Source organism: Dinoponera quadriceps, unplaced genomic scaffold (assembly GCF_001313825.1).
Source record: "Dinoponera quadriceps isolate SergipeBrazil2010 unplaced genomic scaffold, ASM131382v1 scaffold2412, whole genome shotgun sequence".
In the NCBI taxonomy this organism is placed as follows: domain Eukaryota; kingdom Metazoa; phylum Arthropoda; class Insecta; order Hymenoptera; family Formicidae; genus Dinoponera; species Dinoponera quadriceps.
The window spans coordinates 101,289-118,612 of NW_014556432.1; the positions used below are offsets into that span (position 1 = coordinate 101,289).

The following is a 17,324-nucleotide window of genomic DNA, read 5'->3' on the forward strand; positions in this document are numbered from 1 at the left end:
TGCGCGCGAGACGCGCTCCTCGCGGAACAAACTCGAACTACCCACTTGAAGTTGCGTGCTTCTTTCTCGGATCCTATTGAAGCGTCAGGTTATGTTGGGTGCACTCAGTATTGATAGATTCAGTCCTCTGATGCGATACGATCAAAATATTATCAATTATAAAAATTCCTGAAAGTTGTCGTGGGAACTGGCATAGAAGATCGGAGGAAACGAGGGAGAAGAAGCGGCAGATGTTTATAAGGAAAGAAGGGACGAAGAAGCAGATGATCGTAAGAAAAGAAGAGACGAAATATATAACGCCGCATGTTTATGTCACACACACACACACTGTGCATCTTCCAGCGATCGAAGTGAACACACTGAGGATTTAACTGTACGACGGTATGAAAATTAAATCGATTCGTCACTCTGAGACACGATGACTCGCATTTTCACGGTAGAAGTGTCGTAAAGGGGAAAAAATGGGTAGCATTAAATTGGATGTGCAATGGTCCCCCGTTCATCAGAACAAATTCATCACATGGGGCACCGAGATCAATCTGTACGAAGTCGTACCTCTGGAAGATAACTTTGAGCAATCTTGTGAGCACACAGTGAATTAAATATAACTCTCTTCTCTCGCTTTATAATTTAAAACTCGCCTCTCAACGAACATGCTTTGCAACATGTTTTTATATATGTTCTCTTTTTCTTCGCAGGTCTAAAGATCTCGGATCACTCTGTCGCTCATCTCCTCGCTACCAATACCAGCAATCACTATGTCAAGTGTATCGATATATATCCCGAACAAGATCCTGATATCTTGTTAGCGATTGGTCAAGCAAACGGAAAGGTGATTCTGAGCACCTTCGGCCCTACGGCGTACGATTCCCTGGGTTTTACCGGAAGGGAATTTGGTAAATCCGGATGTTACATGATAATTTGGTTTCGAGAAGACCATTTCTCCATGTTATATCATACAATGTACAATCTTGGGTGAAATTCTAGTGCCGAAACACGCGAGGCCGTGTAACGTGGTTGCGTGGAATCCCGTGGACAAACACCTCGTCTTATCCGGCTTGGACAAACACAGTAAAGATCATTCTGTGCTGTTGTGGGATATAGATAAAAGCCCGCAGTGCTCGGAACGAATGCATCATCATGGCGGCAATCAAATGGATTGCATCAGACCGATAGCAGAATTGGGTGTGTCGGAAACCATACATTCCGCCGCTTGGTTCAAACACGATCCGAAGTGCCTAGTTCTCGGCGCTAATAACAAACAGCTGAAGACTCTCGACTTCAGAGGTACGCTCGCTAACGAACTGTATAATCAGCCATATCGTCTGATCTTGGATTCTCTTCTCACCAGATTCCGCCAAAGTCACCAGCGTCACTCCTACGAAGGCTGTTTACAATGTGTCGGTGAACCCCTATCACACTCATCATCTGGTGTCACACGTTGACAATCAAATCACTATGTGGGACACCCGGTTTTTCGACAAACCTGTCCTCACTCTGGTGCAACCGAGGCAGATAACGAAGGTATTGTGGTGCCCGACCAGGCGCAATCTTCTCGGCGCATTGCAGAAAGATTCAGGTACAATATACGTGTATTTAACGGAGCTGCTTGTGATTTATATGTCGCAAGTACCGCCGTAATGCAAGTTGCTATGAAAGAAGACCAAGAATCAAAGCAATAATATAGGTATTATTCTTTTGCAGGAGCGTTACATCTGTATGACATACAGAACAGTGGGGGGGAAGATACCGAGCCTGGTGTCCTGGAGAGGGCGGTCGTACCGTCCTGGCATATTCCCGTGAATTTTTCGTGGCATCCGACGCATGTGAACCGATTACTGGCAATATCGCAACAAGGTCCGGCGATATATTATATATATATATTTTTTTTTATTTTTATATATATATATTTTTTTTGTACGATTACAACTATTCGATTGTGAATGTTTTACACATACCAGGGCATGCTTATTTTACAGGCATAACCGACTACACCGTGTGGGAGAGGATAACAGTTAGCTGGTCTTCCGGGTCGCGCCTCACGTGGAATCATGCCTTCAAATCGTTGAAATACGTACACAGCGAGGACAATACGTACAAGGCGCTGGACGACATCGCGATTTTGACCAAGAAACGTGCCAATGCGGAATATGGCTTGCTTGTAAGTGAATAAGCCCGATCTTTACAACAAGCGTGATAAGTTTTCAGCCTTTTGCTCGAAGCGATAAAATGTGACGTGATTTCTGGCGGAAGGTGTTTCCCGTACTGCCAAAAGTCGTGATAACGCTTAAATAAATCTCGGAAATTGCGACGTCTGAGAAAAGCACCGGAGATGCTTTTTGCTAGAAATTACGTTACGATTTAATACTTGGAACGAAGGGCTGAAGGGACTTGCCTGTAGCACACCTATTGTATGTATAAATCCAGCTTAAAGCGAGAGGAAGCGCATCCTTAACGAAACTTAAGATTTCTAATTGTGTATAAAGCAGGTTCTACAATGAGAATTTAAGCTCTAAGCTTTAAGAAATTGACCAATCACATTCGACTGTAATTGGTCGATTTCTTAAGACTTAAATTCTCATTGCAAATTCCGCTTAAGTGATTTTCTTTATAATCCTAACTTCTCGGGACTCTTGTAATGAACCACAACAATGACGATAATTAATATGCAAACCGTGGTAATTTTATGGTCGTTCCGTGCTCCAATGCTTGAGAGTGAAACGCGTTCGAAACGCTCATACGTCGCATTTGCAGCCGGATTTGGCGCAAAACGGCGAAATAGCCGAGAACGAGACTCTAAAGCACCTGTGGCAATGGTTGTACCTGAGCGGCGCCTTGGTGGAGGACGGCACCATCCACAGCGTCGACAACAAGCATCCCGGTATAAGGTAACAATTGCGACGCTCTCTACCCAGCTAGCACGTGTAAGCGCATATAAGCATATATGGCTTCATTCCTCCGACCTTTACATAGAACAGTTCTGAAATTAGACGGTCAGCAGAACCCGGTCAACGGTTTCTTAAAGTCCGAGCTGATTCACCGCTCGTGGACGGACATAGGCTCCAATCACACGGCTAAGATCTACAGGTACACGTGATCGCACGTTCGCGCAGAGAAGCGTGGAGTTGCTCGCTCAACGTGTCCCATATTTGATCGCCACAGATCCGCCGACAGAGACAAGAGTCTTCTGCTGTGCGGCCTGCGATTCGACAAAGAGACCAACGGGCTGTACGACAACACATATCTGGAAGGGCTGGAGAGGGAGGGCTTGTACGCGAGAGCAGCGGCGCTCGCGGTGTTCAATCTCTGCCTCAGGCAGGCGATCGAGATTCTGAACCGAGGCGCCAGCAAGCTGTCGATGACCGCCAGCCTGGATATCGTCGCAATGGCGCTGTCGGGATTCTCCGAGGATCGCAATAGCATGTGGAGGGAGTCGTGTCTGAAGTCCAGGTCTCAATTGCCGGATCCTTACCTAAGGGCGACCTTCGCCTTCCTTACTGCGGACAACGATTCCTACGAGAACGTACTTGTACGTAGAAGGAGTGCGCGAGGGCGTAAGGGTGGGGACCTTCGCGAAGGAAATCCTCGGGCTTGGGAGTTGACGAACGATTGGTCTTTCAGAACGAAGGCGGCATGGCTGTCGAGGATCGAGTGGCGTTCGCCCTCATGTTCTTGTCGGACGGCAAACTGCACGACTACTTGAAGAGACTGACCCAGAAATTGACCGAAGAGGGAAATCTCGCGGGCTTCTTGCTTACAGGTGTGTCTCAGGCTGCTTTCCAGCAAGGAAACACAGATCAGGCGCTGCATCGCACAATTGCGCGCAGTGCATGAGTGCTTGGTGGTACACTTGAATTTTTGAAACAGTCGCTGGTTGGTGATATATATATATATATATAATTTTTTGAAAGGTTTCGATCCAGGAACCAATAGCGTCATAAGCCTCTATGGCCAATTACCAGGATTTAAAGCGTCATTAATCGGCCCCGAAGTGATCCAAATCTACTTTAAACGAAGAAGCTAATAATTTCATCGTCAATTATAACTTTTTCATTTATTTATCGCTGTCACCCAAAAATACTTGCCGTTTGTTAAACATGAATATTAAAGAGTATCAATTTCTGTTTATTATGATAAGATATATTCTAAGCTTATGTTTTACTATAATAAATATCATACGGAGAGATTTTTCTAAAGCATCAATATCGTCACAAAGTAGCACAAAGAGAGAAGACAATTCTTCGGTAAATTTGGAATGCTATAAGTATAAAAATTACATAAAAATGACGAAAAAGTTGTTAATTACCGTGATAGTGACGCAAATGTTCGTCTTGTTTGTTCTGCAGCACTGTTTATATTTATGTTGACTGTCTCTTGCTGGTAAGCTGCTTTAATTCATCCGGTGATCAAGCTCTCATTTATCAATACGTCGTTGTGTTTCAGGTGCGAGTACGGAAGGTATACAGTTGTTAAATAGGTACTTAGAAATCACCGGGGACGCCCAGAGTTGCAGTCTAATCGCCATTCGAGCTTTAACGCCTAAATTGCTTCAGGAGAATCAAGTTCAAGTGTGGATCGCTAAGTATTGATCGAATTTTCTCTTTCCTGCGAATATTTACCGAACCGTTTACGGCCTCGGCGTTTAATCGTGCGTTTGACGATCGCCGTGACGATCACAGTTACAGGAATCTTTTGGACGCGTGGAAAATGTGGAACCAAAGAGCTCAATTCGACATCGCAATGAGGTCCTCGACGAACGAGAGCCCGCCGCAACAGATATACGTTTCGTGCAATTTCTGCGGCAAGAGCATCGCGGCTTTCATGCAGGGTCTGAGCAGGGCGAGAGCTCCGTTCGGTAGGCTAGGCAGCACCTCGAACAAATTGAAAGTAGGTCCGCGCTGTGGTCCTTCCCACGATAACGAGGAGACGCGTTCCTCTTCTTCTTCTTTTCTCAATTATCCACTAAATCGTAGATGTCGGCCTGCCCGAATTGCCGCAAACCTTTGCCGCGCTGCGCGATATGTTTGATGTACATGGGCACCGTCAGCGGGTTGACCACCTCCAATGTCAACCGTAGCGAGGACTGTGATAGCAAGCTCACGGAATTCAACAATTGGTTTACATGGTGCCAAACGTGCAAACACGGGGGACACGCTGAGCATATAACTCAATGGTTTCGGTAAGAAATTCGCAGTCGTGTCGACGTAAAACGGCTAACTGCTGTGATAACAGATCAATAAAATGTTATCAATATTATTATTATTATTATACATATTCACGAGGGGGATGTTATAATAATATTCAGGATGGTGTGGGGAAGTTTGCAACGCTTATTTATTTCTATGTGATGATCTCTCTCTCTCTCTTTTTTTTTTTTAGACAACATTCTGAATGCCCAGTTACATCTTGCACCTGCCGTTGTTTATCATTGGATACGTCAGCGAAATAAAGAGACAGAACATGCAGACAGAAATTCTCTCATATTTCCGTACAAAGATGGCAATGGCTCTTTCATGATTTCAGGAATTCTTGTAATTTGTATACTTATCGGGTGTACTTATACACGCTTCATGTACAGAGAAAGGAATTATGTTTCTGATGATTTTCTTCACAACAGCATTTCTTTTTTGTTATAACGGAAAGCATGCCAGTATGTTTAATGGAATGTAAAAATGTAAACAATGAAGACAGTAAATAATTTTCACATATCTTAGGCACTAGTTGGTTTTACTCTATTCTTCGTAGAATATTCCATCCAACTGATCGCCTATCGCATGTCTTATATTCATGATGTTGTTGTACTTCGTCTCATCTGCAGCAAACATCCTTGTTAAGAGAGAGACAACGGTGTGTTCATCGGAACGATCAATCGGGGAAACTTGTTTACTCACCAAAGGTTTTTGTTATGTCAGGAGGAAAGCATACAAAGTTCTTGCATAATAGAGTAGACTTTGATTTCACCGTACCGCGTACTTCTATGTAACCTGAAGCGTTGTGATCAAGTGGCTGGGGTAATGTCACGTTGATTAAGGCGTTATCTGTCGTTGTTAATTCTATGTTCATGCCATTTGCACTTTTCTGAATCCCATCAAATACATTCACAATAGAAACTACTTATATATATATATATATATTAATTAGTTGTATAATTTGTATAATTATTTATATTATATATAACACTCTCTTGCTTTAGTGCGGTAATATAAATCGTTTTCACTTGAGCATAACTAAAATAACGACGTCATATCGTAACTCAACTTAACCTAACAATATTAATTCAGCACATTTTCTCGAGACTTCACCTCCGTGATTCTTCCCAGAACGATCGCCTCTTTACCAACTCGCTGTCCCAATCGCTTGCCCAAGGTACGTTTATCCGACATCTTTGCAGATTAATCCGAACACTACGCACCTCTTCTGATTGATGTTGATACAATGCGAGGTACAATAGCGGGTTTTTCGAACTCTCAACAGGACCACCAATTCCCGTGTATCTTAAATGATTAACGTTTGTGACGCCCTCTGTGAACGATTGGTAGCTCTGAGTATATCGATATGTAACTCTAGGGGCGGAAATCTGCAAAGTGAAATGTTTTCAAATTGGAAAATGTACACTTTTCACGCTGGAAGAGAAAATTCAACCTGAGAAGGTCATAAATGTTCTCCTCCAACCTGAATTCGTGAAGAGCCGTGCATTTTCTAATTTGAAAATATTCCACTTCCCGTATTTCCGTCCTAGAGGAAAAATTACGCGATCGATCGTGCGCGAGAGCGCGTATCGACTTGCGATAGTTTGGTAACGTACTTCAAGCTTGTAACGTCAGAAGCGATATATATATAAAAGCGAGCGCGCATGATCTCGGCTCCCTTTTGTTGGATATACGCCTCGGCTGTACCGAAAACTGACATACGACGAGAGGAAGATAAATTGAACACGGTTTTCTAGGAAGAGTCAAGAGCAGGAGGAAATTAATTGGGAAACTTACGAGTGAATCTTTCCGAATCGTGCGCTACCAGTGAGCTCTTAGGAATTGATCGGCCGGGTAAAATCGTGAAGATTCCGAAGATCCTCTATTTCTCACTCGGTCTCCGTGTTGTCGAGTGCTTCGCTTTCGAATTTCGCGGTTCCGCCTGCGGGCTGATCAAGCGCGGCCGTGCGTGCAAAAGATTAATCTGTTTCGTTTCGTGCCAAAGACTTTGGTTACTGTAATAAAGACCATCGTTGTATTTCCGTCGAATCGGAACATGCACATCATTCCGTAATTCGTGCGTGGTCCCTCTCGCAAGCCTGGCTCGACACGTCTTTGACCCGCACGGCGTAGCTGTGTATTTCACAAAAGCAAGACTGGATGATGTACAGTGTCTATCTCCTTTTATTTATTCTGACTTTACGGACAGATGGATTTACCTTGGGCGATGTGCAGTGCAACGTGAGTCTCCCAGTGTGCCTGCTTATCTCGCTTAGCGTAGCGCGTAACCTTGTCACAGTTTTGCAATTTTGTTTAGTGTTTACATGTGGTAGTAGATAACTGTGACGTCGACAACCAATAAGAATACAAGCTAGAGTTTCTTGGAAGCTCCTTCATTGATTTCAGCGAACCGATCGTGCTCTTTCAACACGGTGACACGTTATCTTTCCCTTTCAGTATGTTTTCGAGCAGAAATGCCGCGGAGACGCGAGTAACTACAACTTGGTTACTTATGATTCCTCAGTTATTAATTATTGTTCGGTCGAAGATGTTCCTGCTGAGATCAACTTCACTGTGATACCTGCTGAAGGAGGGGAATGGACAGGTACATCATTGGACGACTAGTCCTCGAAACATTCTTAAGCATCTGCGATTATATCCATTAATTGTGTCCTTCATTTTGTTGAAGATTTCCTCAGGATTGATTTTGAGGCTCCTAAGACGGAGTGTGGATATGGAGTCGCCTTATTGGTCGAGCCGTCCATCAAGGATGAAAGAGAATGTTTACGGTATAAGTTCGAAAAAGCTGAGGATATCAGCAGAAAAATACATACCATAGAGAGGTCTTTGTGTGTTCTCGCAAATAATTCTAATCAACTTGTAAGATATAATGATAATTCAACAGCATCCTTGTGCAAGGTAAGAATAAAAAACATTGTCTCATTATATGTACGAGGAATGTGTAAGTATACATATGCAGATAAGTATACATATGCATATAACAAGATACATATGATCTTGAGAGGTCCTTAAATATGTAAGTGCGCAGTCTTAAACTACAGATAACAATTGTTACTACAGGATAATATTTCGCTGGAGTTCTATTACATATTCACAGGATGCTACGCACTTCGGTTTCATATCGGTAGACAAAGATACATAATAAGGGGCCATACATTTTTGAATACTACTTATAAGCGTGTGGAAGTTGCGGAACCGGAGTTCACCTGTAAATACGACGTATATCGTACTTTTGATCAAAGGTACACATATTAATACATCTCTCTGCAAATCTTCTATCTAAACGCTCAAGATTACATCCGTTGCATTATTGAATCGATTTCCAATTACAAATCTTAGGTAACGGTATTTCTCGGAGCATCTATTTAGAAAGTTGCTTCTCGTAAAAGCTTAAATGCTTGCGCTTTCAGACATGAAATAACAAATTTCACATTGGACGCTTCGTTATCGGCAGATACAGGATTATTACTTAAAGTGGGATTAATATCGGATCCTAATAAGACTGCGCCTTGCACCTGGGGTGAAAAGCCTATGCGTATGTGGAAAGTTGACCTGGTAATGCTTGATTATTAAAATTTCGTCCTTGCGAGATATATTTCTGTCTCAACTGACCTGTTTTACTTTTTGCAGGAGGCATCGGAAAATCCTAATTGCAATATAAATATGGTAAATATAGCCCTTCCTTGACTCAGTATTAAGCCAGCGGCACCCGATGCTTGTTTTCGTGCTGGATTGTTTGCTGGATGGAAATACTGCGTTTTCATTGGTGTATTGTCATTCATTTTTGGAAATGCACCAATCATAACGCAGTATTTCTATCCAGCACGAAAACAAGCATCGTGCGCCGCTGGCTTTACTATGATATGTTTATTCATATCGAACTGCATCGTTTTCATTTATGTCGATGTATCGAATAAGAAACATGAGAGTGGGATAGTTTTTATGCATTTTATGTATGTATGCAAATTACGTTAAAAAAAATGAAACTTTGATCGGGCACGCAGATGCGGGGAAACGGGAAGACTGTGCAGTGCAATTATCAAGTACAAAATATACAAACAGCAAGTTATTGTTTCGTACTGTTCGTAATCGACGAACGGTGTCACGAAAACACTATCTGGAAGCCGCCGATGTCGTCACCGGTGAACAAAAATATAACGTGCACGTGGTTGAAGCGTGAGTAGCAGATAACAACGTCATAAAATACTTACAGAGAATCAGAATCGACGGAAGTATTTTGCATTTCATACTTCGCGCGTATGCTCTCTTATTACGTTATAAATCACATTTACAGGTTGCACCAGAACCTTCGAAGACTCGCAGCACGTTGAGACCGTAACGAAGTCGACTAAGACGCAGCACACAAGCTCGTATCTGTTGTTGCCGATCATTGCGATCGTATTGGTCGTATTGGTGATAGTTGTGACGTTATATTTCATGCATTATTTGCGCATTCGCAACGAGGGGGTCAATCTGTACGTGAATCCGCAACAGGATGACTTCACGAATCCCAGCTGCCTCAAGTCCGTCGACTTCGACATCGTTGAGAACAACGACAACGAGAAGGTTATCGATCGTGACAATCTCACATACGACGACATCGTTCTCCTATACACCAAAAGCTCGGTGTCTTTTATGGCGATGATGAAGGACTTTCGCGAGATGCTTACCAAAATGTGTTCCTGCACCGTGAGTTTTCTTTTTTTTTTTTTTTCATGTCGGACAATCGTCGAAATAATCCGCGTGTAATAACATGCGCTACGCCGAGAATATACAGGGTGTCCGCAAAAAATGTATACACACTTTGAATGATTATAAAGTTCAGCGTTCATTAACGTGCGGTTCATTTTCAAAATTTAAAAGATATTTACAGAAATGAATAATTGTTCTTTTGTCAACGCCTGTTTTCAAACTGATGACGTCCAGGCGCTGCGGATAGCGCAAAGCTGTTAAAGCGTTTATATGTATTTTTGGGACATCCTGTTCTCTGAAAAATTGCGAGTAATTTTCTCGTTAAAATCGGAGGAATTTAAGGTGCAATGAGAGATTAGATTGGTAATGTCGGAGATGTGTGTCGAAGATACTTTCACGATCAATCGTACTTTCAAGGTGCATGACTGGCACGACGGCGCTGAATGGAATGATGTAGCTAGGGTCGGCGCTGTTTTATGGTTCACCGAATTGCTTGACAGCGGATGCCGCGTTATTTGGATAGATATGCCGGCCACAAGATCCGTGGTTATATCAAACCCGAGGGCGAGCGACACGAACTTGAATAAGCTCAGCAAATATGAGATAGGCGACTTCCGCGACGTGGCGTTTCCCGTGGTACTTGAATCGGCAAAACGCAATATGAAGGATCTCATGTTTCAGTACCGCAAACACTTCGTCGTGAGGTGGGGCCCTCTGTGGAATATGTTCGATATACAGTGTCTCAGAAACAAATGTATACACACTTTAAAAATACTTGATGTTTGCGATTCCGTTGACTTTGCCTGCCAGTGTCTGGAATCAGAACGGTCATCGGTTTGGAAACAGGCGTTGACAGAAATATTATTAATTTCATGTAGATACTTTTTAGAAATTTTGAAGATGAACCGTGTGTTAATGAATACTGATTTTATAATCGTTCAAAGTGTGCATACATTTTTCGGGACACCCTGTATATGTACATTATGTAATAACAATATGAAATGATCCTGTCTGATCTCGCTGACGCGAACACGTCTGAAATTTTGTCGTGCACTTGTTGTGCCTGCAGATTCGAAGGCCTGGAAAGCCTGGAGAATCTGAACGATCCGTTCCTGGAGCTCTCGCCGCACGCGCGTTACCTCATGCCGCAGCATTTTGCGCAGTTATGCTCGGACCTGTGAGTATATGTATCTCGCGCTAGCAGATATTACTCTCTGGCGACGATCGAACGGTAATCGGGGCTCGAATTGTTCAGGTCGGCGACGAAACCAGCGGGCACGAGATACGAGATGAAGGCGGAGGAGGATCTCCTGCAGCAGCGCTTGAAATTCATCAAGATGGAGTCAATAATGTGAAAACGTCGACTGATCATGTTCTCATAGGACGTCAGCATTATCAACTTCACTGGCTGGCCGACATCACGGATACACTTCATTCGCGTTTCTCCGACGACGCGAAACGCTTGCGGAAGCGAAAATTTCATCGAAGATACTACCTCAAACCCCGAACGTCATTCGTTCGTTCGTTCGTTCGTTCGTTCGTTCGTTCGTTCGTTCGTTCGTTCGTTCGCGATGGACGCGCATGTTTTTACTCAGTGGGCGCGGCGGTGTGTGCGTTTACGTGTGTTTAAGTTTCAATGGAACTTCATAGATTTATCGTGCCGACACGGAGATGTATATATTTGTGACATATGGAGTATGTATTTTTATTACGTGTTTTGAGAAATAAAATCCTCTTTGCGATACACTCCCTCGCTGTCAACGTTTCGTCCGCATCGCTCGCGATATTCCACTCGACCACATTTGCATCTCTCTTCCCCCCACCTCTCTCTCTCTCTCTCTTTCTCTCTCTCTCTAATTGCAATTTGTGCCGTATTCTTCGACTCGATAATAGAAATGAATGGTTGCTTGATCATCGGCGACGTGCGCTACGGAATATACGTCTGTCGATTGTAATCGAGCGAGAAAATCGCGACGTTTTGGATCGGGATTTCTGCGGAAATACGAATCTTTCTCGATATCATTACGAGGTATGGTTATCGTAGCTCGCGTTACCGCGATGCAACGTTGGTTATAGTCGTTATCGATGAAAAATCTCCATTACTCCGCAAGCCACGAGGAGATCTTACAACCCGCGCTGCTCGCGATTTATCGCGAATTTCCTCGCGCGCTATCGCGATAGCCGAGAACGCGGGCGAGTTTCCTTTCCCGTTTGAATAGACCGATTCCGATCATTTATGTACCGCGAATTGCGCGCTCATTCGCGGAGTTCATTCACCGTCATCGCATCATCAGCTCCGTTTCGTCCGCGATAAATTTAATAAATTTGATACGCAACTCCAATTTCGTTGCCGGGCGAGATGAGGAGAGCGCATGCCAGCCGCAGAATCATCAGCCCACGTGTCTCTCTCTCTCTCTCTCCCTCTTCCTTGTATTATTTTTACTGCAAAAATCGCTCGTCTACGTCTACTCGATTCTATATTCTAGATTCCGGCGGGACGATCGCGCCGTAATAACGTTCGTTTATCTTTCGGCGGGCATTAAATTACGCGGAAATGATGAAATATTATTGCGACTAATAAAACGAAAGATACAACGCGCGCGATCGATCCGTAATAAAAGTAACATAAAAGTAAGATATATGGCACCGCCTTGTTGAAGTCGTGCGACCGATAATCTTCGATACATCGTACGCGTCTTCTCGCCGGAGCCAACCTGAGCGAATCCCCGCGAAAACGAATCCTCGCGGACGATTACCAATCGTCGCTACTCGCTGCGTTTAGTTAGTTAAAAGAGGATTTCGGGGAGAATAAAGAGAAGAGAGGGGAGGGGATGATGATGAGACGGAGGAATCTGCGCGGTTCGGCGCAAAGTCGCGCGCTAATTATCTCCATTCGAGCGGATCGAGAGATCATAATTCATCATAATATTGAAGGCCCCGCGGGAGGGCGGCTACGACCAAGGCGAAATAATCTCGATCGCTTCGTTAAATCTCTTCAGCTCGCCAAGTTTGAAGTGTCAAGGTGACGCTGCTTATCTCCCGATTAAACGCTCCGTTAAATAATTCCGATTGACCAACGTGGCTCTGTCTCGTCGGTCTTGGGTAGCTCCCAGAATCGCTCCTGCGACCGCTCGTAGGTCGCACGAGGCGGAGGGAGACAGAAGAGAAAGAGAGAGGGAGAGGGAGAGAGAGAGAGAGAGAAAGAGTAGAAAGGGGGAAAGAGAGGGAGAGAGAGAAAAGGAAACACGAGGAGGGGAAAATATAAAAATATTTCCACACGAGAGAGATATAGATCTGACGGATAATTGGTGTGTCATTTCCTTCCTGATACGATCGCATTCAATAAAAGTAATTATTGTGTCGTGTCCCTTTTGAAATAAAAATCGATGGACGAGGGGTGGAAACAAATTGGGGATATCTATTACGCGGGTACAAACGACCCGTGAAGATAATGAATTCGATTGTTTGCCGTGGTATTATCGCCCTACTCCCCGGGTAATAACGACCAATCGGAGAAAAGGGAAGGGCGCCCGCTGTTACATTCGAAATGTATAAATGGACCAATAACCGTTCCACCTCTGTTCAGTCGGGTCCTCTCGGTTCATCGCTGGTAAACCGCGAGAGCGCTTGCCCTTTTTTTTTCCTCCCATTTTCATTAACCTTCCGAGCGCTCCGCCGAGACGCAGGGAAGTATCGGGAAACTCCGGGAAACTCATATCATCGCACGCGAGGTAAGGCACAGTGTCGTACTTTTGCAAAACACATATAAACACACATCGCTCGAGCCGAGCACTTGTCGCATCTCGGCGGACACGTGTATGCCTGTGAGAAGAATTACGTGGCAGGAAGGATGCGCGCAAAAATGTGCGCGTCAATTTGATAACATCTCGTTAGAGCCTATGAGTCCTGCGAGGACCGGTTGAAAGAAACTGCGCAATTCGCGAGAGGAGAAGGAAGAGCTCGACATATGTCCGCGTATATGTATATTCGGAGGGACTAGGAGGCGCACACACTTCTCTCGCGCACGTGTCATTCAAATACGCGGTCGGCTCCGTCCGTCCACGTTCGCCCGCTCCGAGCGAATCGCGCGTGTGAGAAACTTATTAATACGGCGGGGTAAGGACGAGAAACGTTGAATGTGTCTTTCGAGCCGGGCGACGACGACGACGACAATGACGAGACAGGCGTCCGTGGTGAATCTCTATGCAGAGAGCGTGAAATTAAAGCCGCGCGGCCGTGGGAGAACACGCGCGCCTTCGAAAAGGACACAAAAAAGCAGGTAAAAAGAAACCGGGAGGAGCATCCATTATGAAGAATGTCTCGCGCACGTGTCCCTCAAGGCCGGTCCCCGCCGGCACGGTCGCCTCTTGAGCCGGCTCTAAGCCCGGTCAAGTCAGGTCAAACCGGCTCAAGCCGAAAAAAAGGATGATGCAACAATTAGTGTGACATTGCATTCACATCCGCTCTCGACCTGCCCTCTTTTTCCAAGTTTCGGGCTACCTATGTGTGAGCACACAGGACGCGCATTAGCCGCTCGGCTATTCAACGTAAATCAGTCACTCTCTGATTTGCACGTGTGCATATAGGCGTGTATTAAATGTATACTCCGAGCCGTGCGTGTAATAATATACACGCGACGCAAGTGTAATCGCAATACATTGCAAGTCGAACGACTCGCCGGACTGACGAACAAACGAACGACGTCGTTGTCATCGTCGTCGTCGTCGTCGATCGTCCATCGAAGCGCGAATCGGCACCGTTCTCTTTCTCTCTCACTCATATATTCCGCCGGCGAAGTTTCATTAATTCGGCGCGTGTGCCACGGATCCGGACGAGCGCGACGTCGGCATTCAGTACTTGAACACTCGGTGAAACGCGCACAACCGAGGTGAGTCCATCTCTCCTCTTCGTCGCGTCCATTAGTTCCTCGTCCCCGAGATAAGACTAGACGGGAGTAAGGTCACTCTCTCAGCGCATTCCACGATGACACGGCTGAAGATTTCCTTTATTATAGATAGCCTCATCAAGCTCCAAGATGCAAGGCCTCCTCGGGCACTCACCGCTGTGCCTCGTTGCAATTCAAATCCCGCTGATACTGCTGCTGGCGATCGATCGATCCGGCGTAGCGGCGAGCACCGATGGAGACGCCGGGCTCGAAGACAAAAGGGTATACCGAAGCGCGAGCGTCTCCAGTGAACTCGAATCTTGAACAGAGCTCGTCGAGAAGAAGTCGCGGACACACGCTCGGGTTTTCTCCTCCGTGCTCCCCTTTTCTCATCGTATCATTTTCGCTTTCTTCCCTCCCCCCTCGTCTTTTTATCCGCCCGACCCGGCTTATCGTTATTCACTCTCACCGTTACGTTTGCCTGTTTAATTTCAGTTCAATGGCGCGCCGTATCCAGACAGATTTTTCCTTCCGTTTTCTAAACATCCGAATGTACGTAAAACGTTGTTCCAGAGGAGCTTTATGACGACTTGGACGAGGATTTTGCAGGAACCGGTGTCGCTGCAAGTCGCCGTCGGGTGAGTGTGCGCTCGCCGCGGGCCGTTCGATAACGAGAGACCGCGCGATACGCAATCGGTAACGTGATCGAGCGCGTTTTCGCCCGATTCATCGCATATTTCGTTTCAGGAGTCGCGTTGAATTGCAATGCGAAGCAGTTGGCAATCCGTCGCCCCAGGTCTACTGGTTCAGCGGGACAGAAGCTGAGAGCCAGGTGGGTCTCGCGATTACGCTGAGCGCTCTCTATCTCTTCCTCTCCCCCTCTCTCTCTCTTTATTATCCGCACGCTACTCCAACCCTCGGCTTAATCCTCGGGTTAACCTGTGATTAATAATCCGGCACAGGCGTGTGCGCATAAGTAACGACGGCGAATCCCACAATCGAGCGGACGGGGCTCTTCCAGACCGGGCGAGGCCGGGAAAACCTGGAGCGAAACGTCCATCCGTGGTCCACTCTCTGAAAATCCGCCGTTACTACTATCGTGTCTCGTGTCCCTCTCGTTTCCCTCCGTTCGCAGCCAACGCCGATCGTTCCCCAAGTCGTTCCCCCGAGTCACTTCCCTGGCTTTCTTCGTTCCCGTCTCTGTCTTCGAACGAATATCGTCACGGCGATATAACGCACGTCTGCTGCATCCAACGCGGTGGTCATTCCGACAGATCCAGGAGATGATAACACGGGCTCGAGAAGACGCTAATCGTATGCCCCGGCAATGGGATGGGATGGGCCAGCTCACCTCCACGTACGTGATCGACTGCGTGAAGCCTGAGGACACTGGTTACAGGTACTGCGTGTCCGTGTCGGGCGGCAAGGTGGCCCACTCGAAGCCGGCGTTGCTCTTGGTCGACAGTAAGTGAGATAAATCGTGACCATTGCCAACGAGTGAGCGCATCGTCTCTCACTCTCTGTAACGTCGGCTAATCTCGTGCGATCGCTTCCTGCCCGAAAGCGTCCAGGACCGGAGAATGCCCCAGGGAGAGCCAGCCTATCGTCACCCTGCATGCCCCGTGGAGATTCATGTATCAGGGGAACACGGTGATCCTGCCGTGCAGAGTCGAGGGCCAGCCGATGCCGTATCTCTATTGGCTGGACAACCTGGGCAACAGGATCAGCACGTCCGGGTTCAGGAGGCGCACCGTGCTGCCGAACGGCGATCTGCGTATCGACGATCTCAAGTGGACCGACATGGGCGACTATACTTGCAGGGTGCAGTCGGGTAATACGGAGAAGAGCGTGTCGACCTTCCTGTACCCCCTCAAGAGGTATGCGTGGAGTATCTTGTGTACACGATGTAATCAATCAATCCCCGCGAGTCCTCGATACACGGCTAATATATAGTCGCCTAATATCTAATTACACGTTCAGTCATCCGATATCTAATCTAGATGTATCGATAGAGAGAGAGAGAGAGAGAGGGCTAATGTACATACATTCAGGAATCCGGGGACGATAGTCGAGCATCGTCTCGCTAACGTCCATGATATCGCTCCTCGTAATTACGTTAATTATCGCACGCTACGGTATTTCGTTTCTCGTTCTTTCTTTTCTTTTCTTTCTTTCTAACAACGACACTTCTGTTCCAGGTCTCAGTAGGGATGAATCCCGTGTAGAAGGGCTCCCAAGGGTCTCTCCGCGCTTCTCATATGCCTGTCGCTGTAAATGTGCCGGAGTGTGAAAAATACTCGTCACACTCGTTCATTTATATACTGTCTAAATAGAATGTAGTTTATAATTGTATAGGATATATGCATTAAGTACTTATATATTTTTTTTTTTGTTATACTTACGACACCAGTGCTGCTTTGTCCTCGACAAGCCCGATATCTCAGTGAAAATTTGCATTCCACATTGGATCGGCGTATGAAAGGGCAATTTTCTCTCTCTCTCTCTCTCTCTCTCTCTCTCTCTCTCTCTCTCTCTCT

The 17,324-nt window shown here is 45.8% G+C and overlaps 4 protein-coding genes across 11 annotated transcripts; 3 read left to right on the forward strand and 1 right to left on the reverse strand.

The window, feature by feature from the left end:
• The first annotated feature begins 18 nt into the window (after positions 1-18).
• On the forward strand, positions 19-5,708 carry LOC106747397 (WD repeat-containing protein mio). Of its 3 annotated transcripts, XM_014624881.1 has the most exons (16): positions 19-269; positions 343-582; positions 699-896; positions 988-1,287; positions 1,352-1,579; positions 1,705-1,857; positions 1,980-2,161; positions 2,755-2,888; positions 2,974-3,087; positions 3,163-3,529; positions 3,622-3,760; positions 4,444-4,582; positions 4,680-4,887; positions 4,974-5,179; positions 5,380-5,452; positions 5,524-5,708. In XM_014624881.1, the coding sequence occupies exons 2-15, from the start codon at positions 462-464 to the stop codon at positions 5,447-5,449; spliced, it is 2,559 nt and encodes an 852-aa protein (XP_014480367.1). In that variant the 5' UTR covers positions 19-269; positions 343-461; the 3' UTR covers positions 5,450-5,452; positions 5,524-5,708. The 3 variants fall into 3 exon arrangements, with proteins under 3 accessions (XP_014480367.1, XP_014480365.1, XP_014480366.1); XM_014624879.1 differs by having other exon boundaries at positions 5,380-5,708; XM_014624880.1 differs by having other exon boundaries at positions 19-582; positions 5,380-5,708.
• Positions 5,310-7,070, reverse strand: LOC106747401 (replication protein A 14 kDa subunit-like). 2 transcript variants are annotated; one of them, XM_014624890.1, is made up of 4 exons: positions 6,987-7,070; positions 6,303-6,494; positions 5,892-6,078; positions 5,310-5,812 (listed from the first exon to the last, which is right to left on the reverse strand). In XM_014624890.1, exons 2-4 carry the CDS (start codon positions 6,381-6,383, stop codon positions 5,733-5,735), a joined length of 348 nt encoding a protein of 115 aa, XP_014480376.1. In that variant the 5' UTR covers positions 6,384-6,494; positions 6,987-7,070; the 3' UTR covers positions 5,310-5,732. The 2 variants fall into 2 exon arrangements, with proteins under 2 accessions (XP_014480376.1, XP_014480375.1); XM_014624889.1 differs by lacking the exon at positions 6,987-7,070 and having other exon boundaries at positions 6,303-6,497.
• Positions 7,071-7,328: 258 nt separating this feature from the next.
• On the forward strand, positions 7,329-11,646 carry LOC106747399. Its single transcript, XM_014624882.1, has 11 exons — positions 7,329-7,430; positions 7,647-7,794; positions 7,879-8,108; positions 8,271-8,452; positions 8,621-8,765; positions 8,841-8,876; positions 9,215-9,386; positions 9,505-9,899; positions 10,320-10,606; positions 10,972-11,079; positions 11,158-11,646. The coding sequence occupies exons 1-11, from the start codon at positions 7,350-7,352 to the stop codon at positions 11,255-11,257; spliced, it is 1,884 nt and encodes a 627-aa protein (XP_014480368.1). The 5' UTR covers positions 7,329-7,349; the 3' UTR covers positions 11,258-11,646.
• Positions 11,647-11,743: 97 nt separating this feature from the next.
• On the forward strand, positions 11,744-17,313 carry LOC106747400 (neural/ectodermal development factor IMP-L2). Of its 5 annotated transcripts, none has more exons than XM_014624887.1 (6): positions 11,744-15,069; positions 15,283-15,425; positions 15,535-15,619; positions 16,062-16,251; positions 16,352-16,664; positions 16,986-17,313. In XM_014624887.1, the coding sequence occupies exons 1-6, from the start codon at positions 14,938-14,940 to the stop codon at positions 16,993-16,995; spliced, it is 873 nt and encodes a 290-aa protein (XP_014480373.1). In that variant the 5' UTR covers positions 11,744-14,937; the 3' UTR covers positions 16,996-17,313. The 5 variants fall into 5 exon arrangements, with proteins under 5 accessions (XP_014480373.1, XP_014480372.1, XP_014480371.1 ...); XM_014624886.1 differs by having other exon boundaries at positions 11,744-14,790; positions 14,917-15,069; positions 16,352-17,313; XM_014624885.1 differs by having other exon boundaries at positions 11,744-13,633; positions 14,917-15,069; positions 16,352-17,313.
• The last annotated feature ends 11 nt before the right edge of the window (positions 17,314-17,324 follow it).